At 40.4% G+C, this 23,392-nt stretch overlaps 1 protein-coding gene across 1 annotated transcript in view; it reads left to right on the top strand.

The window, feature by feature from the left end:
* LOC134397828 (coiled-coil domain-containing protein 162-like) overlaps nucleotides 1-22,844 on the top strand; it is a 56,464-nt gene extending 33,620 nt beyond the window's left edge. The window contains exons 22-36 of the mRNA XM_063124804.1: nucleotides 1,187-1,398; nucleotides 2,356-2,494; nucleotides 3,092-3,212; nucleotides 5,348-5,457; nucleotides 6,124-6,273; nucleotides 6,444-6,497; nucleotides 6,630-6,797; nucleotides 11,175-11,327; nucleotides 13,054-13,188; nucleotides 15,069-15,221; nucleotides 15,925-16,134; nucleotides 16,218-16,338; nucleotides 19,681-19,743; nucleotides 22,165-22,292; nucleotides 22,613-22,844. Coding sequence (XP_062980874.1) covers nucleotides 1,187-1,398; nucleotides 2,356-2,494; nucleotides 3,092-3,212; nucleotides 5,348-5,457; nucleotides 6,124-6,273; nucleotides 6,444-6,497; nucleotides 6,630-6,797; nucleotides 11,175-11,327; nucleotides 13,054-13,188; nucleotides 15,069-15,221; nucleotides 15,925-16,134; nucleotides 16,218-16,338; nucleotides 19,681-19,743; nucleotides 22,165-22,292; nucleotides 22,613-22,726 — 2,031 coding nt within the window. The 3' untranslated portion in view covers nucleotides 22,727-22,844. The remainder of the gene's footprint in view (nucleotides 1-1,186; nucleotides 1,399-2,355; nucleotides 2,495-3,091; nucleotides 3,213-5,347; nucleotides 5,458-6,123; nucleotides 6,274-6,443; nucleotides 6,498-6,629; nucleotides 6,798-11,174; nucleotides 11,328-13,053; nucleotides 13,189-15,068; nucleotides 15,222-15,924; nucleotides 16,135-16,217; nucleotides 16,339-19,680; nucleotides 19,744-22,164; nucleotides 22,293-22,612) is intronic.
* The last annotated feature ends 548 nt before the right edge of the window (nucleotides 22,845-23,392 follow it).

Here is a 23,392-nt window from a genome sequence, read left to right as displayed (position 1 = left end):
CTTAGAAGTAAGTCCCATTGGGTAAGTGTGTATAGGATTGCAGCCTCAGACTGCTAATAAATACGAGGTGGGATCCACACATAGTCATATTTAGAGTAGATCCCTGGAATCAGTGAGAGCTTTTATATTATATTTTATATTATGGTTTTATACTGTTGTTTTATACTTTGAATGTTTTTAATTTTTGTGACCCGCCCAGAGAGCTCTGGCTATTGGGCGGTATAGAAATGTAATAAATAAATAAATAAATAAATCATGGCTAACTGGAGCCCCATTGATTTGAATGGGTCTACTCTAAGTATGACTTAGGGTGCTGTCAGAAGTGTCTTTTGATTGTGCAATCACCCTGCCTCATGCACAGAGTTTTGCACGGGGTCCAAATGACATCATCATCAATTAGTAACCCTCCCATGTTTTTTCACTGCTGCTTCCATCTTTTTCCTTACAAGAAAAATATCTGTTAAGGAAGAAAATACAGAGTAGCTTCATAATGCTTTTAGTTTGGTGGTGCTGGGAGCTCTCTGTCTAGAAGCACTCAAAGATCCTGTTCAGATGACACGCTAAGCCACGGTGGTTAAACATTTTGAGCTGAACATTATGGCTTCCTAAGTATGGTGGCTACATGACCACGGTTTAAACACACTCACTAACCATTTGTTGCAAAAGGGTTAGCAGCTTAATAATGGCTTAGTGTGTTGTCTGAACTGGCCCCAAGTCTGGATCCAAACTATTATGTATCTTTTGACACTTAGGCCTAATCTACACCAAGAAGGATATTGCACTATGAAAGCGGTATGTACGTGGTATGTAAAAGGCAGGAGCCACACCAAGCAGGATATAGCGGTATATCGTATGTGTCAATGAGCCCCCACAGTTGTCAGTGCACTTCAATACTGCTATAAAGCAGTAGTGTGGCTCCTGCCTTTTAAATACCGCTTTCACATTGCTTTCATAGTGCAACATCCTGTATGGTGTAGATTAGGCCCTTACTCCCTAACAATGTTAATAGAGATTGTAGTAAGTTAGATACAGATTTTATATGTTTTAAACGTATGTTCAGTTGTGTTTTCAAAGTCTGTGACATTGGCAAACTGTGTCATCTGTAGCTGTCTTTAATGTGTTCTGACTTTTAACGTTCTGTTTCTAAAATCATTCTGTGATCTTCCATTTCTGATAATAATTTCAGGAGAATTCAGCGACCATAGCTGAAGCAAGCAGAAGGCTTCCACAAGCCCCGCTGGAGCTGCCTGACTCAGTGGCCTCAAGTGCTTTGCAGAGATCTTACCTTATCCTATGGAAGCAACTGGAAATGTTAAAGGCAGAATGGGGAAGGCTTAAACTGAAAGTTGAGGATATCAATACAGTTCCTCTCTACAAGCAATTTTCTGAACTATATGGGTAAGTTACATTCTGGTATGAAATTGTTACAGATTTGGAATTGCCATCAAGTGAGCAGATGACGAGCTAAATAAAACAACATGACTTTTAATGCTTATTCATTTTCCTGGGCTTCCTTTTTTTAATATAAATTTGACTTTCACAAGTTAAAATAAGATTGATAACAAGCACAGCATTTCAAAGTAATGTCTATAAAAAGATATAAGGAAAGGATCAGAAGGCTTTCCTTTCCTTTTCTTGGGCTTTGTTCATGACAACATAAGCCAAGCACAGAGCACTAAACTAATAAAACACGCAGAAAACAGGAATCCATCCCACCACACCCACCCTGCCCACAGTACATTATGGTGACTAAGTTTTTATATAGTATGATTCATATGGAGAATATTTTACAGTCTTTATTCCATTCATCCTTACAGCAACCCCACAAGCTGTGTAACAGAGAGTGACCTGCTTAAGGTCAAACACTGAATCCTTCCCCAATTTGGTACCCTCCAGATATGTTGGACTATAATACCCATCATCCCTAGCCACCTGACTATTGTAGTCCAACACATCTGGACGGCATCAGGTTGGGGAAGGTTGCCATAGGTGATGTGATATTTGAACCCAGGCCTCAGGGTTGTCAGTGCAGGAAATCACACTAGTCTACCTCATTCTCAAACAAAATGTTCTATCTTCTGTCCCACATACATGCGTGTGCACAAACACACATCTCTTTCTTCCTGTTTCATTCACCCTCTTCCTCCATCTCCTGCTTTTCAGGAATTCCAGACTCCAATCTTTTTACCTCTGTTTCATCTCTCCTTCTCTCCTGCATTCTAGGTTCCTTTTTAATTGGCTGTACTAGGAGTAAAGGGTATTCATTGAGGATGCAAAATAAATGGACAAATGAATATTTTTCAAAAGAAATTATGTGTGAATGTGTACAATATCTGCACCTCTGCATTTTTCTAGTGCTGAAGTTCTGTACCCTGCTATGAGATCTATTGCCAGACATAGGGGTATAGAAGATGAATTCGATGAATTTGGAGCTTCATCTCAATGTATACTTTCCCCTAAAGAAGCTTCAGAAGTTGAGATAAAAACACACCAGGTAAAGCAGACCTAATAAGCAGAGCAGAATACTAAAAGATATTAACGTTATCTGTTAAAAGTACGGAAAATGTATGTTCTGTAATATATTAGAATAAATCCATGCCTTGCCAAACTCTTTGTATTTGGATTTCCATATAAATGTCTAAAATGATAACAGTTACTATTATTTCATATTTTTTCTCCAAGGGGCTCAAGGCATACTCTTTTTTCAGATGGTTCATGTAGATCTTGTAATGGGCGCCATCTTGGAAGAGCCATTTTCTACTGAGCAAGAATGAAGAGAGAATCCCTCTTCTAAGCTGGTGCCTCCCATTTGCAGTATTTATATGTACTTACATTAAAAATAATTAGTATATTTTTAAGTATAGCCTTATTTAATTGGGATGTTTATTTAATTGATTAAAGGTTTTTTAATCAATTAATCCAGCCGATTTGTTGATTGTATATATACAAGCATATTTGATTTGTCCCTTACTTTACTTCTTTTTTTTTTTTTTGAAATCTAAAGTGGCCCCTGTACATTGTGAAGTAACTGGACTACTGAATGGTAAAGATAGTTACAGTATGCAAACTATTTTTTGCTTTTTGATCCTAGCTACAAAAACTATTGGAAAGTCTAGAAATACACATGATCCATGATGTACAAAAGAAAATTAACAAAGAGATAACACTAGTTATATCGGAAAAAACAAGAGAAGAGAGGAACCTCCCTACAGGTAACAATTGAACATGTTTACTGTCTAGGGATGCTTCCAGATGGAAGGCTCCTGGCACTACCACTCAGCAAGCATTGTGCAGCAACTCCATCTTTCTTTTCCTTAATGGAAGAGAAAGGAAATGGTGGGAAGACACAGGAGGGTTATGAGCAGATGACATCATCTGAACCCCCGTTATATTCTGTGAATGAGGCAGGGAGATTGTGCCATAAAAGCCTCATTTGAAAGCATTTCTAAAGGATACCATGGGAGACATCCTGGCCATTCACAACGTCATGTAATTGAACCACAAACTTCCGTGAGTGGCCAATCATGAGCATGCAATAAATTGTTAATGTGAAGAAGCACACTATATCAAGACCACTTATAATAATTCCATATATCATCAGACTGGGTGGGAAGCCATCGGCAGGCAACAGCTCATGGCACAGAGGAGAAGACTTCCTTCACAGCACTGTCTCCAAACAGGGTGCCACTGAGGAAGTTATCGCTCTTGATTTGTGTGTTAGAGAAGACAAAGGTTTGTCATCCAGAAAGATCTGACACCTTCCCATTCTCTGCACCTACCTCTGGAAGGTAGGGGTGAAATGTGACATTGGGGAGGGGGTGCAGTGGAAGAGAGGAATGATCAAAAATCAGGTGCGGCTCTGCCCAGTTTGGGACAATTCTCTTCTCTCCTAGGAGCCTCCTGCATGGAAGGCGCCCTAACTGCTCAGACAGGCAAGTTAGCTACAGGGGGTAGGAATGGATAGGAAAATTTCCTTCCAGAAAATTCCTCACTTCTCTTAGGATGCAACCCACAATCATTTCCCAGGAGAATATTATTTTACTCTCTTAGCATTCTGCTTGTGCCAGCTGCATCCAGTGCTATCTTTAGCCCCATATTGGGAAATGGTGGCAGGTGGTGGGAGAGGTTTGTGATGTGAACACAATGACATTAGCACAGCAACCATCCCCACAACAAAACATGTGCAACGGTTTTGCTTGCTGGAGTATGAAACACAGTTTCCCAGCAGTTGCATTTAATTGTTGCAACTCTTCCAGTTTTCATTTTAAGTTTTGCAATGATGGAGAGAGTCTGTTTCATGTGTGCTATGCATTAAAATCTTGCCCTATGTCCATGAGGAAAAAAATCTTGTACATTGCACTTGGCAATCAAGTTAGATCCACAACTATCAGTGGATATAACCCTCAGTTCCTGGTGCGACAGGGCCAAACCAGAAGTTCCTTTTCTTGTGCAACCATGACTGTTTTTTTATTTCAATTTAATACTTAGCATGGGGAGAGAGCACAGAATCATAGAATTGTGGAGTTGGAAGGGACCACACACATCATCTAGGCAGGGTCTACACTACTGCTTTAAAATGGCTTATAACAGTAGTGACAGCTGTTGGGGCCTAGAACACGCTCCACATAGAGTTTTCAAACCATTTTCAAAGTGTCATATCCTGCTTGGGGTAGATCTGGCCCTAGTCCAATCCTCTGCAGTGTGCAGGAAAACTAATTAAACCATCCATGAGAGGTGGCTTTCCAGCCTCTTCTCAAAAACCTCCCGAGATAGGGAACCCACAACCTCTATAGGTAGACTGCTCCACTGTTGTAGAAATCTTATTGTCAGAAGTTTTTTCTTATATTTAATTGGAATCTAGGTAGCTGTAACTTATACCCATTATTTGGGGTCCTAATTTCTGTAGCCATGGAAAATAGTTCTTGACCATTTTCGTTTTACCTGAACATTGCTAACACATCTCCCCTCAGACTTCTTTTCTCCAGCCTGGACATCCCACGTTCCTTCAACCTGTCCTCATAGGGCATGTCCTCAAGTCTCTGTATCATCTTCGTTGCTCTCCTCTGAACATCCACAATGCTAGGGGAGAGGAGGTTTAACCCTTCTCTCCCAGCCACAATCCCAATGAAAATCATCTCCCATACGATAATTAGTGCCAATGGAACTATTTATTTAGCTCTAAATTAAATTGTACAGGGATGGGTGGTTGATTTTTGTTGTGTATGAGTATTATATATTTTTAGAAACCCCAGGCATGTAATAAAAGTAATAGCTGGTTTGGCTCTAAGACTGCCATGTCCTGTTAACCTGAAGATTGCTGATGAAGATCTTTTCCCTGTTCTTTCAGAGCTCTGGAGGCATAATAGCATGCAAGAAATCTTCTCTGTCACAAGGCCAGAAGTAGCTGAGTCATTTATACAGAGGTTAATGGAAAATCACAGAGAGACTGATGCAGAGGTATGTATAAAATCAACCCTGCGTGATGGAGACTCTCGAGGGTCATCTTTGGGATTTGTCTTTTCCCATGCCTGCTCTCTGACATCTTTAAGTCAGGATAGGACCTGAGACTTGAACACCGGTGCCCTGGCACCAGTGAACTGTGGAGGGAGCACTAGAACAAGGACAGGGATCCCCTGGCCTGTGGTATCCCCTTTGCCCACCCCTCACCCCATGCTGCAGTTTGGCTCTTTTAAACACCTCCATTAGCACTGGTGGAATGCTTTAAAAAATCAACTTGCTGCACATTTTCGAGGAGGAGGTGGAGGTGTTGCTGGGAGTGACCGGCAAACTCTCCCTTGCCTGAATGTTGCAATTCTTTCCCAGGCACTCCTTGCACTGCAATTAGGTTTTTAAAAATGTTATGAGCATTCAAAAATGTTCAGGGGGAGTTGGGTGGGAGTGTGTGTGTATGCATGAAAGAGTGTGGGGGGGTGACATTGCACTCTTTTTGAGGGGGACCCCCCCCCCGGGTCCTGTATCTCCTGGAAGGTTCCCCAATGGGGAACATAGCCTCAAGCTGGGGGGGGGGAATCTCCATGCCTGCACTAGAAACGAATAGATTTGCCTTTGTGTCCTTTTGGAAACTGACACTTTTATTTTCTGGAACCATGTTTTCCCCCGCAGATTGCCTTTCAAAAAGACCACTTACAAAAATGCCTCACTGCTCTAGGTTGTGACATCATGGCAAGAGAACGCAGCAACTTTGAAACCTACTCCATGTTTTATGAAAATATACTCCATCAGCAACATCAGCTACTCTATCAGAAAGAACAAGTATTTCTCATGTTTTTGGTTCAGTGGTGGGGAAAGGGGGGGCATGTGTTGCATTGATTTTTTGCTCTGGAAGTTGTTTACATGTTGCTCTACCAAACAAGTTAAAATATAGATGGTAGAGACTTTTAATGGAGAAACTAGCTGAAAAATGCTTTGTAACTCAATTTCAGGAAATGCACACCATGGAAAACAAGGGAGGAAATTCCGAGCTGGCTCTTAGTCAGGTTAGTGGTGGTAACTTTACTGTTTTTATTCAGGTAGCCCCAGGAATGTCTTTCAGCATTTGTCTTCGGTTGAGAAACTGAGATGCATGGATTTGTAAGTAGTCCTCATTACATTTTCTCTCCTTTCGATAGGTAGCAGAACTGAGCCATGAGATGATTATGGAAGTAACCGCTCTACGAACCAGACTTGCTGATTTACAAGAAGAAGCTCAGATTCGCAACGAGAAGATAAGAAAAGACGTGAAGGAAGAGTATGAAGCATTAGTGCAAAACATGTTTATGATGTGCCTGCAGCTAAAAGTAGGTACAGAAAACACATGTGGATGCAAAATACAGGGAAATGTATTATATCACTCCATTGCTTATTCATAAATGGGCTGGACAAGGGGCATAAATTAGGCAAGTGTTTGCTGGGTTTCTCTAGAATTCTCCTTGGAGTTTCCAAGCCTTCCACCAAGATGTGAACAATAAAAGGTCTGGTGCACAATCCACAAAGCTTTAATCAGTAAATAGGCGTCTCATCACACCTATGGAGAGTGTGAATGCTAGGAGCTGTCCTCTTAGCTTAATTAGCCTAACAAAGCAAGGCAGTTGCCTATCAACAGGCTTTTACTGACTCCTTTCTTCAGGGAAGGTCTTTGAGTTGAAACTGCTGGTGAGTGGCTACCCTAATGGACCTCCTCCCATCTCCTCTCAACTCCACCTGCTTGACCCTGCAGTGGACTCTGGAATCCCTGAACTCCAATGTTCCCTCCCTCTCTGAGAAAAACTGAGTTCCTGGGGATGCAAGGGCATCCTTTCCGATAAGCTCCTGGGAAATTCATCCTTGACTCCCAAAGAGTCTTGGAGAATCTCCTCCCCTGCTTCCTGTCTAGGCTGATGTACTTCTGGTTCTGCTGCTTCTTCAGTCTCTGAGTCCAATTCAGTCCCCGAAACCCAGTCCCCACACTAGGAAGAATGGGCCTGAAGCTGACATTCCATGTAGCCTAGGCTATGTCCATGAGAATACAATATGAGCAATTGTTATTGTCATGATTATAGTGGCTTGGTTTCTTGTTGCAAGAGTCTTTGGGTTTTACAAGGCCAGGGCTCTACATCCTTAGAGCGCAAAGAGTATTAGAGCTAGGCTGGTCCGTAGGCAAAGGTGGGCTGGGGTGTGTGTGTCCTGCCCCCCTAAATTTTCTCTGTCCCCTACATTTTTTTTACAATTAAATACAAATTGTTTACAATTTTGTTCTTAAAAGGCCTGCAAATGAGGTGAACTGCCTCCTTACTCTTTTGAAAAAAACACCTACCTAACTTTTAGACTCGCTACAAGCCCTTAGCCAGGCCCCTCTGAATGGTTATATGAATGTGACTCCTAGAAGCAGTAACCTCTTGGCCTTTCCAATATTTCTTTAGCACAAAAGAAAATGGTGTCAAGAGACCCAGGTTTTTTTCTTGAGAGTAGCACTTTCATTGAAAAGAATTCTCATTGACTGTGTTCAGACGACACGATAAACAGCAGTGGGTTAAATAGTCAACAGTTGGTTATTGTGTCACTTTTCACACCATAGTTGGTTATTCGGCTGAAATAACCAAAGCAAATAACCAATGCTGTGCAGAGTTCATTATTTGAACAACCGTTGGTTACCATTGACTACTTTGTCACACACATTTGGTTATTTTCCATGCCTACAGAGTCGCCTGGCAAGAGTGACTAAAGCGGCAGCTGCCACTCTAATCCAGCCGGCAGAACTTGTAATAGTTGATGGGATCCAGTGGGAGGACTAAGGGGGGAGAGAAAGGTCAGGGAATGTTGTCAATCAAACACACCATTGACTAATATTCAACTCGACGCTGGCTTTAATCCACATCACAGTTGATTACAGTTGTGTGAAAAAGAAAGTACACCCTCTTGGAATTGTATGATTTTACATATCAGGACATAATAACAATCATCTGTTCCTTAGCAGGTCTAAAAATTAGGTCAATACAACCTCAGATGAACAACAACACATGACATATTACACCGTGTCATGATTTATTTAACAGAAATAAAGCCAAAATGGAGAAGCCATGTGTGAAAAAGTAAGTACACCCTTACTGCTTCCATACGAATTAAGATGCTAAGTAGCAGACAGGTCCTGCTAACCAAATGCCCATGATTAATTGATCATCAGCAAGTATGACCACCTCTATAAAAGCCAAAGTTTTTTCAGTTTGCTGGTCTGGAGCATCCAGGTGTGTGTTAACACAATGCCAAGGAGGAAAGACATCAGCAATGACCTTAGAGAAGCAATTGCTGCTTCCCATCAATCTGGGAAGGGTTATAAGGCCATTTCCAAACAATTTAAAGTCCATCATTCTACAGTGAGAAAGATGATTCAAAAGTGGAAAACATTCAAGACTGTTGCCAATCTTCCCAGGAGAGGATGTCCCAGCAAAATTACCCCAAGGTCAGACCGTGCAATGCTCAGAGAAATTGCAAAAACCCCAAAGGTTACATCTCAGACTCTACAGGCCTCAGTGAGCATGTTAAATGTTAAAGTTCAAGACAGTGCAATTAGAAAAAGACTGAACAAGTATGGTTTGTTTGGAAGGGTTGCCAGAAGAAAGCCTCTTCTCTCTAAAAAGAACGTGGCAGCATGGCTTAGGTTTGCAAAGTTGCATCTGAACAAACCACAAGACTTCTGGAACAATGTCCTTTGGAGAGACAAGACGAAAGTGGAGATGTTTGGCCATAATGCACAGCGCCACGTTTGGCGAAAACCAAACACAGCATATCAGCACAAACACCTCATACCAACTGTCAAGTACGGTGGTGGAGGGATGATGATTTGGGCTTGTTTTGCAGCCACAGGACCTGGGAACCTTGCAGTCGACCATGAACTCCTCTGTATACCAAAGTATTCTAGAGTCAAATGTGAGGCCATCTGTCCGACAGCTAAAACTTGTCCGAAATTGGGTCATGCAGCAGGACAATGATCCCAAGCACACCAGCAAATCTACAACAGAATGGCTGAAAAAGAAAAGAATCAAGGTGTTGCAATGGCCCAGTCAAAGTCCAGACCTCAACCTGATTGAAATGCTGTGGCGGGACCTTAAGAGAGCTGTGCAGAAACAAATGCCCTCAAACCTCAATGAACTGAAGCAACGTTGTAAAGAAGAGTGGGCCAAAATTCCTCCACAACGATGTGAGAGACTGATAAAGTCATACAGAAAACAATTACTTCAAGTTATTGCTGCTAAAGGTGGTTCTACAAGCTATTGAATCATAAGGTGTACTTACTTTTTCACACATGGCTTCTCCATTTTGGCTTTATTTCTGTTAAATAAATCATGACATGGTGTAATATGTCATGTGTTGTTGTTCATCTGAGGTTGTATTGACCTAATTTTTAGACCTGCTAAGGAACAGATGATTGTTATTATGTCCTGATATGTAAAATCATACAATTCCAAGAGGGTGTACTTTCTTTTTCACACGACTGTATAATCATGTCGTGAGGGGAGTACCCCCTCGATAATCCACCGTGGAGTTGATTATTAACCCACCATTGACTATTTTGTTTTCCGAACACAGCCATTGTTTCAGAAATCTACTATTTTGTTACAGGGAAAATAACGAAGCCCATGTTTATATTTATATTTATTGTCTTTTATTTATTTAAAAAATTAAAAGCCACCTTTCAGGGCAGTTTACAATACTCTAAAACACATAAAAATACAACAATTATGATTTTGACATTTAGAACATAATTAAGACCACCACAGCTAAGGGTTGCTTCCCCCTAGAATAGAGCACAATTTAACCAAATGCAGGCTGGAATAAAAACTTTTTTTAAAAAAAAAGCACCAGTGATGATGCCATACACATCTCCTTGGCTAGGGAATTCCAAAGGGCCACCACAGATAGAGCTCTGTATCCGTTACCCACCGTCCTGAAAGTGCTTTCTGGTGGCCAGAAAGCAGAGCTTCCGACACTGATCTTAATGGGTGGGCAGTCCTTTAGATAATCTAAACTCCAAACCTTGAACTGGACCCAGAAGGGAATAGGCAGCCAACGTAACATTACAGAATAGGTGTAATATGACCCATATGCCTTGTCAGTTCAGTAATATCCTGAGAACACATTAGATAGATGCCACTTTCTGTATCTTTAAAGAAATATTTTGTTAATCTTTAAAAGCTGAACAGTTTCCCCCCAACCATCTGGGGATCAAAGCATGCATCTAGCCATTTAACTTTTTAAAAAAAGAAGAAAATGCAGTGGGTGGGGGAAAACAACAAATCCCAGTAAAACCCACCCAGCCTCCCTATGTCATGTCCCACCATGTCACTGACCTTTTCTTCATTTCCATTAGATTTTGTTTGATATCAGATTGCCAGCATATACACACACAAAGTGAAAACGAAGCGTTGATGCCATGTTTGCCTGTCTGCTTAGTGAAATTGAGACATCTCCACAGCATGGAGAAATCTGTGTTAATTTAATTTTCTCATATAGAAGACCAAAAAATGGAATTGATGAAGTATTCACAAAACATGGGTGGGATTTATATAATAATTTATATTTTTAGAAATCAGGGGATTCTACATTTGTTTTTAAATCTGGATTTATTTATTTATTTAGAATGGCACGCTTCATAGATTTTAAATGAAACATAAAATGTTGTCTTTTCGTTGTGGCTGCAGGGGAAGGTGGATGAATATCGCCTAGGCATGAGCCATCGCATTTTAGAGATAATCAGTGAAGTGAGAAGAGAAGGGGTAGACAAAATGATTGACTTGAAGAAAAAGTTTGGCTCCACGAAAGACAATGATGCACTCGAAGAACATTTGAGTCAAGTAGGTTGACATGTAGGAAAGGTCTTATAATTTGTTTTCGTTTTTCCTAGAAAAGGAATGGCCAGACACATTTCAGGATAGATCCAACAGCAAAAGAACTTGGAAGAGCACCTTCTTGATGCTATCATCTAGCTAATTTTAAGGTGTTTTTTAAAAAATACATAAACAATGGCTTGGTTTCTAAGAACCATAAATGCAAGAATACTCACAGGCCTGGTTCAGACAACATGTTAAACCATTCTGCTTAACCACAAAATGGTTAACGTAATGCATTGACGTTAATGCATTCCATTAACCATTTTGTGGTTAAGCAGCATGGTTTAGCGTGTTGTCTGAACCAGGCCACAGAAGGGAACTTTCACATCCCTTCCTATAACCCCCTGCAAAACATCTCTGGAGGTTCAGGGGGCTATGCTGAACAGTGTGGGCTTGGAAAAGGGCTGGGGAATTTCTCAAAATTGACTTTGCTTCTAGATATCCAGGTAGTGTCTATCACTAGAACTGTCCCTCCCCCACTTTGGCTGGGGGGGGGGGCTGTCTAAATGCTCAGAAAACCCCATGTGTGTTTGTGTGTGTGGTGGTGTGGCGTCGATTATACAACGGAGCAGCAATCGCACACCCATCCCGGGGCTTTCTGCCAAAGCTGAGAGTAAGGCGAGGACACACAAGATAATGTCAAGACAGCCCCTAAGCCTCACCCCGGAGTTGCAGTGGCGTGGCAGGGTGGATGGCAACCTCAGATTGGTTGCCATCCCCCCAGGCAGAGGACAGGAGATGTGACTGGCACCGGAAACCCCGCGCTTTCCTTGCGGCATCAAGATTGCCCCCCACCCCAGCAGCGAAAGCGCAGGGTGTTGTATAGTTGCCGCCATAAAGACAGCCCCTGGTTCACTAATTCCATTCTCTCCTAAAAAGGAAAGATCATACCATAGTCATACCTGCCTTTTTTTGACTGAGGTAAGGTTGGCATCCACAAGAAGCAGAGCAAACATAGAACTTCTCTCTAGATGAGGCTGTTTAACCACTGCTACTCCTTTGGTTTCATTGCAGAATTAAGATCTGAGCTCTATGTGTAGTTAGTTTCTTTTCCTCCTCAGCTGGCTGGGGAATGCTGGGAGTTGCAAGACTTTCTTCAATCGAAACCTGCATAGGATGTTGCCCCTATTGTGCAATTCTATGGAAGTTACTCAGAAGTAAATCTTATTGAGTTCCATAGTACTTACTCCCAGGTGAGGGTGTGTAGGATTGCAGCCTTAAATGTTTTCCTCACATTGGTCTGTGAGAAAATACCTAAATGCTAACTCTTCAGCTTGTTATCATAAAGCAGATGTTCTAAAAGATAAATATAGCACAGATGAAAGAAAGAGCTCATATATCAGACTTAACCCAGAGCTGGAGGAACAAAACCCATCATAAATTAAATCCATGCGTCACTGTGGGCAAAGCTGTAATGCAAATATAAAATGTTCAGAGCCAAGCGCCATATGATAAGCCAAAGCCACTAAGTTGGATAACTCGGAATACCCACAAAGTGAGTATTTTGATTTCAGTTAAGGGTGCAGTATTACTGATGTGCAAGTTTACACTTTCTGCTAAGTGTTCACATCGTTCCTCACAATTACAGAAGCTAAGGCTTGTTCTTCAAGCTGCATAGTCAAAAAGCAATTGGCGAGCTGGTGTGTTTACCAGATCCTTCCCTTGACAGGAATTATCTGCCGTTTGTTAGCAGGGGCAGATGCAGGAGTTACGGGATGAAAACAGCCGGTTGGGGGAGTTGGTTTGCAAACTGAAGACCATGAGCTGCTGGAAAGAAACAGTGCAAAAAGCACATCTGTCAGCCGTGTTGAGAGAAGTGGAGAAGGTGAGAGCTCTGGTCTCTTTAGTCAAGAAGTTGGAATAAAGTCATTCTAAATCACGAACATAAAAAGTTACTGGTTTCGAAAGTCATGGGGCCAATGGGTTCAGCCATTTACACTTGGGTAGCCAAAGTCATACCAGTGAGTGAGTGTGTGTATGCATAGTCAATTGCATCCTTCTAAATTAGAATAGTCTTATTCAAATCTGAACTGATGGAAAATTTGACCTTTTATATAGAAGTCCCAAGGCCAGTTTTTATTGATTGGTTGATTTAATTTATGTTTTATATTTCTATACCACTCATTGGTGTAGAAATTATCTCTGGACGGTTCACAAAACACATCTTAAAACCATTAAATACAGTAATGTAAAACATAATATAAAAACCATACTTTTAAAACAATAAATCTGAAGGAAGGAAAGGAAAGGAACCTCTCATGCAAGCACTGAGTCACTACTGACTCTTGGAGGGATGCCAGCTTTCGCTGATGTTTTCTTGGCAGGCCTTATAGCGGGGTGGTTTGCCATTGCCTTCCCCAGCCCTTATTACCTTTCCCCTAGCTAGCTGGGTACTCGTTTTACCGACCTCGGGAGGATGGAAGGCTGAGTCGACCTGAGCCGGCTGCCTGAAACTAGCTTCCGCTGGGATCGAACTCAGGCCGTGGGGAGAGTTTCAGCTGCAGAAACTGCTGCTTTACCGCTCTACACCACACGAGGCTCTTATAAAAATATAAAAATCTGAAGGAGGAACCAAGATAAAACCCAGCAGCAGTGCAAAGTTCTAAAACGACTAAACTTTTAAAATTGAAGGGCTAAGCTACCTGGGAAAATAAAAAGGTCTTTACCTGATGCTGAAGGGAGCACAATGTATGTGCTGGGCAAGCCTCTTTGGGAGGCCATTCCACAAACCAGGGTGCCACCACTGAAAAGGCCCTCTCCTTAGTAGCCACCCATCTCACCTCACCTCATTCAGTGGAAGCACAAAGAGAAGGGCCTCTGAAGATGATGTTAGGGTCTGGGCAGGTATATATGGACCCTAATCTCTGAGCCATCAAGATTGCATGCACCATGTGCAACTTGTATAGATCAATTCATATGACCAAGAGTATATATAGGATTCCCTTTATTTGCAGAAAATTTGCTTTGAAAATTTGATTTTCAGGTATACCACAACAGATTCCAATTAAAGAAAAAAATTAATAATTGTACTTGTAGCCTGGCTACCCACAAGTTAGCCACCAAGTATAGAGGTTTGCTGGTGTGTGTGTGTGTGTGTGTGTGTGTATGAAGTAGAACTCAAAGTCTCTTTCCCTGTCAGTTGTATTTTGATATGGTAAGGTATGAGATAGATGAGTAGATTCGGCTTTTGTCTTTTCTCCTTTCTCCTGTGGTGGTTGAAGTAGTCACATGACTATACAGATCTTGATTTGTCATACAATATCAAAGCTTCCAAAAATAATCTGGGCACCAAATGGTATAGCTAATTGTAGCCACATGATGCAAAATCAGAAGTTTGACATGTTCTGTAGTTGTGAAGTGACCATTTCATTGCCCATACATTAAAGGGAGCTTGTCACTTAAAAATGGCTGTGAGAATCAATCCTTCAACCAAAGACAGGGAAAATATATTGTACATGGAATAGTATGTGATTATCTTTCACTGGCCATCAACATTTCCAAACAAACAAACCCTGTAACATATCAGGAGCATTAAGAAATTAAAGCAGAAAAAGTGAGGCCTTTTTTTTCATGATAAAGGGCATAAATGTCACTAATACATATTTTGCGGGACACTTGTTCATCAGCAATCTGAGGCAACTTTTGCAAAACTGTTTGTGGTCTGATTCTGTGCCTCACATCCGACTAAATCCTTCACATTCACAGGAGGCCATTCAAAATAAAAAAGAACGTCTGAAATCCAAGATGATATGTGAACAAGAGGCAGTTTTATTTCATAAGCAACTAAGGGCTGCAAGGAAAGCCTTGGTGCAGACTCAGGCAGAGAATAAAAAGCTGAGGCGACAGCTAGACAAACAGGTACATTCCTAAGCTCTGCTGCAAAGGAAATTCTCTTTCTCTTGTAGTTCTACTGAATCCAATACAGTTTTCTTTGCTGTTTCCTCATACGATAACTTGTGTTTATTCTTGCTATACTGCATTCCTTTCTATAGCATGTCCATATCATTCCCTATATTTTAAAAGTTCAGGTGTCAGGGAGAGGCTCTGCACCATCCATGCACAAGAGGAAGAATTGCAGAAATACAACAAATCATTTTGATGTTGTTGTGTTGTGAATACCATTATATATATATATATATATATATATATATATATATATATATATATAATGTTGTGAATACCATTAAAGTATTCAGTGCTCACTGAACATGGAGTCACTTGGAAAAAGCAAACAGTGAGTGGAAATAAAAGGTCTGGCTGGAAGTTACTGGTGATGGAGGGCGTGGTTGTGGCAGTTTGAAAAGCTTCAGTGTCCTTTGCGCTCATACTGCAAAGGACACTGGGATACTGGGTGGAGCATTCGGAGGACCCGGGAGCACAGCTGGACGGTTTGTGGTTAGCATGTGGTTTAGGAAACGAGGAAATGAGCTGGGCTTTCAGTGTTGTGTACAACAGCACAGCATGTGGTTTGTGCAAACATAGAACCAGAGTTTCGCTCACCACAGTCCCTGAAATGTCGTCTGAACAGGGCCAATGTGTTTACAAATCTTTACACGCACAGGGACACTTGCTACAGGAAGCAGAACATAAGATGAATCGAGACGTTCTCAAAAGACAGCAACTAGATCAGATTAAGACAGCAAACTTGGAAAGGATGCTGGAAAACCTTGCAGAGAGAGAACTGAGACTGCAATGCCTGACAGAGGAAGCTGAGAAATCGTCTAAGATAAGGCAGCTTCAGGAGAAAAAAGTTAAAAAAGAAATCCAGCAAGTAAGCTTATACATTCATATTTTCAGTATCCCATGTGTTGAAAAGGTTCTGTACATCAGAATATGTATTTCATGTATTGATAGGTAAGAAGCCAGATGTCCCAGGAACGCAGTTTAAAACTGAATGCTTTCCAGAGGGTGGATGAGCTGCAGTGTCAGCTTTATGACTTGGAAGCTGTGACATCCCAGAGAACTTCCCCTGCAGGTACAAAGCTAGTTGTTTTTTTAAAAAAATATATATTATTGTATTGAATTTAACAGCAACACCAAACATAGCAATAATACAAACATATAGCTGGCTATGTGACATGCAGCTGCACATACATTTGGCATTTTTAAAAATAAATCAAAACCAGCCATGGGAGCCTGCAGTTTTGAGGCAGGGCAAACATACATGCAGCTGCAATATTGAGTTACGGAGGCTCAGGTTTAGGGAGAGGCTATTACATTATTGCTGTCTTGATGGTCCTTGTCTGGATATCCTTTTTTTTAAATGATAAAAATCTTTACTGCCCAAATTGTAGCCATTTAGATATGCCCACAAAACAGTTACGTATTTGTTTCACCTTGGAACAGTTTTTCTAGGGAACTTAAGTGAAGGTATGGGAGCTTCTTATCTCATTTTAAAGGGATGCAAAAAACCATTTTTTAAAAACAGAGAAATCATATTTCCTGTTTAGAAGACCCCCTCTCCCTTTTCCCTGACAGCCCAATCCTAAGGGGTTGCTTTAGCAGCAGTGTCTAAATTAAAGCTTTTCCCTTGCCGTGTATAGCAAATGGGAGGCCACAATTCTGGATCTGTAAGCAACGACAACTCAGGTTTAAACAAATCTGAGTTGTTTAAGTTCACAACCCAACAACAAACCATGAGTTCACAACCCAACAACATACCATGGGTTCTCTTTGTGACTAATAACCCATAGTCTCAGGTTCACATGTAACAGCAACCCACAATTTAACAACCCAGTTTATGATCAGGTTCACATGTAACAACAAGCCATCCATTTTATCGCCTTTTCCTCCATTTTCATTTCTTTATTTACAGTCAACAGACCAATATAAAACAATAAGATACACCATTATATAAAACAATACAAAGTAGGGATAAGGAAAGAAGAGGGAGTGTTACAAAACCACTAAAGATACTAGATTGTTATTTTATGGTTTTTGAAAAGGGAACAGAATTGGGTTATTGGGGCCTAGCATAGTGAAAAAAGGGGGATGTATAGATAATAAAATTGCTAATCTGTGGATTTAAGCACAATCAGGAATTTGGCCACCTGCTCATTGGTAGATTTACTGGAGCCCTGAAGTAAACTAATCAGAAGTGACTCGGGGGAGCGTCCAGAGAAACGTTGCATAATAGGACATAATAGGTTGTAATAGGTCGCCTTTTCCTCCACAATTCATGATTGTGGAGTGTGACGTGCGAATCCGCTTGGGTTAGCTGCTGCGTTGTTTAGCCCCTAAACAACCCAGTCATCCAGGATCATATATATTCCACAATCTATGAAAGAGCTGATCTTGATTTGCAGAGTAAAAGGGGAAGAGGTGGGTGTGCTGCAGGCAACATGCCTGCTTGTGCACGAGAACCCATTGGTTTTTAAACCAATGTGTTGTCATTCTGGGGAAAAGACGAAAGCAGGGCAGCTGAAAGCTGGTGCTGTGCTTTTAAGCCATCCATACCATCATCATCATTTTATAGCTCTTCCTCACGCGTGGCAGTTTTTCTAGACTGACATGATGGGCTTTGCTAAGTCATGCTGTCTTTTACAGGTTCAGAAATTTCCTGACAATTGAGCATGTTTTAATTATGACTGCTTTCTGGATCTTGGTGTGGATGTATTTTGGTAGGCCCAGCTTCTGAAAGTTTTCTGTATAGATTTTTGACGTGATGCCGGTGACTGATGTGACTAATGGAATAATTGTGACCTTTTCCTGTTGCCATAGTTCTTTGACTTCCATGGTCAGTGGTGTATTATTATTATTGTTGTTGTTGTTGTTATTAGAAGGGGCGGAGGTCCTTGGCAGCTGTTGGGGGAGATATCTGTGGGTGCTCCAGTGGCCATGGTCACTTGCTGGGGACCTCAGTGTAGGGTTTGAACCTGGGACTTTCCCCATGCAAAGCACATGTTCTACCACTGAGCGATGGTAACATAGCAAGTTGGAAGAAGAGGTGAAAAAATAAAACAAAACCATTACGGGATTGGACTTTCAAGTTTGAATACAATTCAGTGAGGTCAGAGGTCCAAATTCTCTTGCTCACACTTCAGCTAACAGCTGATTAATGTCATGAGGGATTCCTAGCTCTAATCTGCTTAGTGGTAGTACCAAGCCTGTCCTTCTGCAGACAGCAATGCTGAGAGCTTGGGCAGGTTTGCAGCAATCATTTGTCCTGTGCTACAGCATTATCTACATGCTGAAATTTGTTTTCATTCTCACTTTACTGTTAGTGGATTGAAGCAAACGTGATATGGACAATAGTGTGAGAAATAGAGAATGATATGAGAAATTAATTTCTGAGCTGGCAAGACTGTTCATCTATCCACCCCAAGTGTCTTATTACAGCATATTTAACAGCCTAGCCAAGATTTAAAATGGATCAAGTTTGTTAATCTACTTTTAAGAACTGCTAATCTGAATCTGAAACCTGATTAGATTAACAGCACCATGAGCAATCACATTACAGGAACACTTTCTTAAAATATTCAACTGATTGTGATACAGGAAACTGCTAAACTAATGACTATAGTGACTAAATATTAAGTTACATGTTACCATCTGACTGTCTTGGCCAGAATTACAGTTGAAGTTACTGTCCTGATGAAGAAATGTTCAGATTACCTAAATCAGTTCAGAAAGCAAAGTGTGTACATGTAGGTATATTGTACAGAACTGATTTCTTGAACTAATTCATTCCTACCAAGCACTGGCATTTTCTTAACATTTTCATCCTTGATTACAACCCTTGTAGACTTGAACTTAACTTACTTTCCTATAAGTGATCTCTCCATTGCACAACTAATTCACTCAGTCTGGCCGTGTAGGTAAAACTATATTTCAACCATTTTTGCCTGAAATACACAGTTCGGTTCTCTGCAGAGTTTGAGCAGCTATGATGGCTTTAAAAATATAATCTTAATTGACTTTCAAAATCTAACTTTAATTGGGCTAATGTGTTTGTGAAAGTGTATGCAATGTATTGATTTTACAAAACATTGTTAGGCAAAATGGAAAGGTTGCACAAGTCTTGAAAATATACAAAATATACAAAATGAGATTTACTGATGTAAATCAGTGGCATAATGAAAAATGTTTTATAAAGTCAGTTATGTTAGCCAGGAAAGGAGTGTAGTTCATTAGTGTAATCCAGACAACCAACACTTGTGCATGGTTTCTAGACATTTTAAAAACCTTTACATGTTTCCTTTCAGAACAAGGCTAAAACATAAGAGAAACACTCTACTAAATGTTAACCCTTAAAACTTTTTATGATTTTAATGTATTTTTCTTGCAGATTATCTAATTTATGTTATTGCTTTCCCAGCTTTAAGAAGGAAGTCTGCTAATCTTTCACACAGTGCCAGCAGTATACATCACTCTTCTATAGGTAACCAGAAAAACTATGCTTCCAGCCTCAGCTCTCATTATTTTATATAAGCATGTTTTCTTAGAAAGCCTAAGCTCCATTCATCAATGTTTACATTTCCGTAAACCATTCATTTTCAAGGCCAAGATAAGCATGACATTTAATGCAATTAATGTGCACATTTATGTAAACAGAAAAATAGTAATCCCAGGGAAGCCTTGAGATCTGGGAGGGTTTTAATTTTCTCTTTCCCTGCAAAGGTCTCCTTAGGAAATTCACCTCTCTGAAGAGTCTATTTGCTTTTCAAGGAAAGCTTCCATTTGTGTCAGAGGCAGCTGTTCTTGAAACACAGTAGTTCTGGAAAAACATTTTTTCTCATACAGTGGCAGGAAGAGAAATGTAATGTCCCTTACCCACAGGGTTTTCAGGCTTCCCTGTGGCTGTATATTTAACAAAAATATGCACATTAATTACATTCATGGAGTTAACAGTCGTATTTTAAGCTTCCTATATCTGGAGAACTATTTCTATAACAATTTGTTTACTAAGGAACCCCCTGTGCCTTGCAGAGGATTCTGATGATGGGGAATGATCAAGGGCATTCAGATGCCTACTGGGCCTCTTAGCCTCAGTCATCTGATGTGAACTGAAAATATATCCTAGAATAGAGGTAGGCACTCCCAGACACGTTTCATTACACCCACCAAGGTGTCCTACCTCTCCCACTTAATTTTTTAAAAATATATTTTGCTATGAAATACATTTTTGTTGGTGCTGAAAATTCTGGGCTTAAAGGAGTTGCTTAGTGTGTTGGGGCTTCCCATGGCAACCAGATTGTTTCTCAAATTACCAAATGTGCCCACGGCCTAAAAATGTTGCCCAGCCCTGCTCTAGAACACACCTAACAGTCCTATACACACTGCATGGAAGATCAGTCATGGCAGGTAACTTGTCATTCACGGATACATGACCACATTTCCTGTTTGTGTGTGTGAAAACCACAGCCTTAAGCTATGCAAGCATTATTTCTCTTAAAATTGGTACCTTGTCTGTTTCCAATATGTTATGTAATCTATGATACTATTTGATCAATTGTGATTCTGTAACCAGTTCACCTGTTCTGAATGCATCAATATTAATTCACAACTCAACTGTCACCCCGGTTGGTTGTTCTAGAAAAACAGCATTTCACCTATACAAAGCAGTAGTGATGACAGTGTGTATTAACAATGAATACAATGCAAGCAGTGTGTATGCATGCACAAGCATATTCCAGAACATAGTTCCACACAGGCAGCACTACTTAACAGCTTAGCTTCACAAGCCTTGTTTCCACCTCTGGTCTTGTGAGCTTTTATTGCAAATGGAACCATCACAAAATTCCAAGCTCCTCCATGTTCCCATCTATTTTCACCGATAGCTGCTTTATGTTTTGCAGGAAGGCAAATAATTCATTAGCAAGAATTGTGAGCAATACAAATGATTGAAGAAAACATTCAGCAAACAATACAAAGTTCTAGCAGTAAAAGTTATTAGAACATATCATACAGCAATAACAAATGCAAGTTGTATATACTGTTGTTAAATAACTTATGGAAATCTCTTAAGATTTCACAGTGCAACATCTATAATGACTGGATTATTTCTTTCAAGAGTTATTTTCCTCAAAAATTAGTTATAGAAGGGAGCAGTATCCCTCTCTAGAACAAGAGACTCAGAGCCCTGGGTTGGGGGCAGAGATCATAGGTATTGCAGAGGACAGGAAGACTGACTTATTCCTTAAGAGAAATTATTATACCCCAGATAACAAAATAAATGCCAATATCTGAGAAGTACTAGCAGTATTGACATTAGTTTTCAGATTGCACTTTTAAGCCCTAGCCATGATGTATGGAGAATAAAAAACATTTCACCACCTGCAAGAAAAAAAATAGGCACTTTCTTTTACTAGCCTGATAAGAGACTAGCCTGCATATCCATGCTGGCTACTGTTGAGGAAGACATCCTCTACCAGCCTGCTTACTTGCTTGCATGGAAATCCTTGTTGCATACGGCTACCAGGCAAATTGGTAAAGTTTGGGTTATACAAATAGAGGTGGTGACAATAAAACTCTTCTTGACTGTATCACTGCTGATAGGGTCTTCCATAATTTAACTCCTTGCACATAGGGGAGAGCATTCAAATATGTGATCCTCACCATTAGTACTAGTGACACTCTGAAGTAAGTTATTGCTTTTTAAAACTTTAACAGGGATACAATCACTTGACACCAACTAGCAAGCCACCATTGTTGTTTCTCCCCTCACCCCCGCTAACTAAAAATTGTTTTCTTTATGAAAGCTCAAAAGGGGTGGGTGGGTACGAGCCTATGAGAAATTATCCAGAATTACAAAGACATATGGTAATGTTTTGTACATTTGAATTTGTAATTTATCTTCCAGGGTCTGCTTCATGGAGCCAAAACACAGGAATATCAACATTCATATTAACCAGGGATTTTAGGCAGCATCTTTTGCCTGCTGACTCTTTGGGTAGCAGCAAGTCAGAGAAGACTGCAAGACCCAAGACAGTGAGTAGTGAAGGATTTAGAGAGCAAGTGAGGATGCAGGGTGAACTCTATTGTAAGTCTGCAACAAACAAATTATGCTGCACATAAGCCAACTTTTCTAAAGATTTGCATGTTAAAATAGGGATATTAGATGAGGTCTTCTATAAATTACTGTATATACACAGCTCAGAGATACTTGATTGGACTGGCTCTGCCTTAGTTCCCAGGAAATTGCCCCTGTAGGAGCAGCAGAAGCCAATCACCTCCAAAAACAGTAAAATTATAGCTATTCAGGGTACAACAGATACAAACTACAACTAATTTTATTTATATTTTTGCAGGTACCTATTGGGTGGAGAAACAGAGTAGTAAATGCTCTCTTGCCAGATCTTACAGAACACTCTAATTCTACCCCTCCTGCGCAATTCTGTGATCAGAAGCCATCTCAGAAATAAACTGTTACTACTTTTAAAGTAGTCCACAAACATTTTGCATATCAAGATAACTGCATGACAAAGTATAAAGTGCTCAAACTGATAATTTGTTATTGGTCAGGATTGAAAATGGGGTGTTCAATGTATTATTTGTACATAATACTATCCATAACTGTTAATAAATGACTTTACCAACACTTTTTTAGTGGCCAAGATAAAACAATAAATTCTGTGTACACTTTTTGGGTACAATCCTACTCTGCGTAAAGGTTCTTGCTATGTAGTAGTAATGCACCAGCTCAGCATAACAATGCCATGCGCTCCCCCCACAGGGGCTTGTAGCAGGTCAAGCCAAACATGCGATGCTTGTCAGTATAAGTGGCATACAACAAGGTAAGGTCTGCATTTACTTCACTGCCTCAAGAAAAGGAGTGGAGGTCAGACTGCGCTGATACGCTTGTCATCTTGTACAGAGAGAACAGGATTGCATCCTGTATCAGTATCATGAATCTAAAAATATTGCCACAAGTAAAATATTTTTGTAACTAAAGAAGTCTCGTGACGTAGTACCATTTCTTCTAGAAAGCTGGAAGACAGAATGCTGGATTAGGACAACTTTGTCCTATAATTTACATTAAGAATATAGCTGATTGGTGTTTGTTTTAATGAATTACAGATAGTCATGCC

Source organism: Elgaria multicarinata, chromosome 4, assembly GCF_023053635.1.
Source record: "Elgaria multicarinata webbii isolate HBS135686 ecotype San Diego chromosome 4, rElgMul1.1.pri, whole genome shotgun sequence".
Classification (NCBI taxonomy): Eukaryota; Metazoa; Chordata; class Lepidosauria; order Squamata; family Anguidae; genus Elgaria; species Elgaria multicarinata.
The sequence above is the reverse complement of the archived record's forward strand: the minus strand, read 5'-3'. Positions and strand labels throughout refer to the sequence as shown.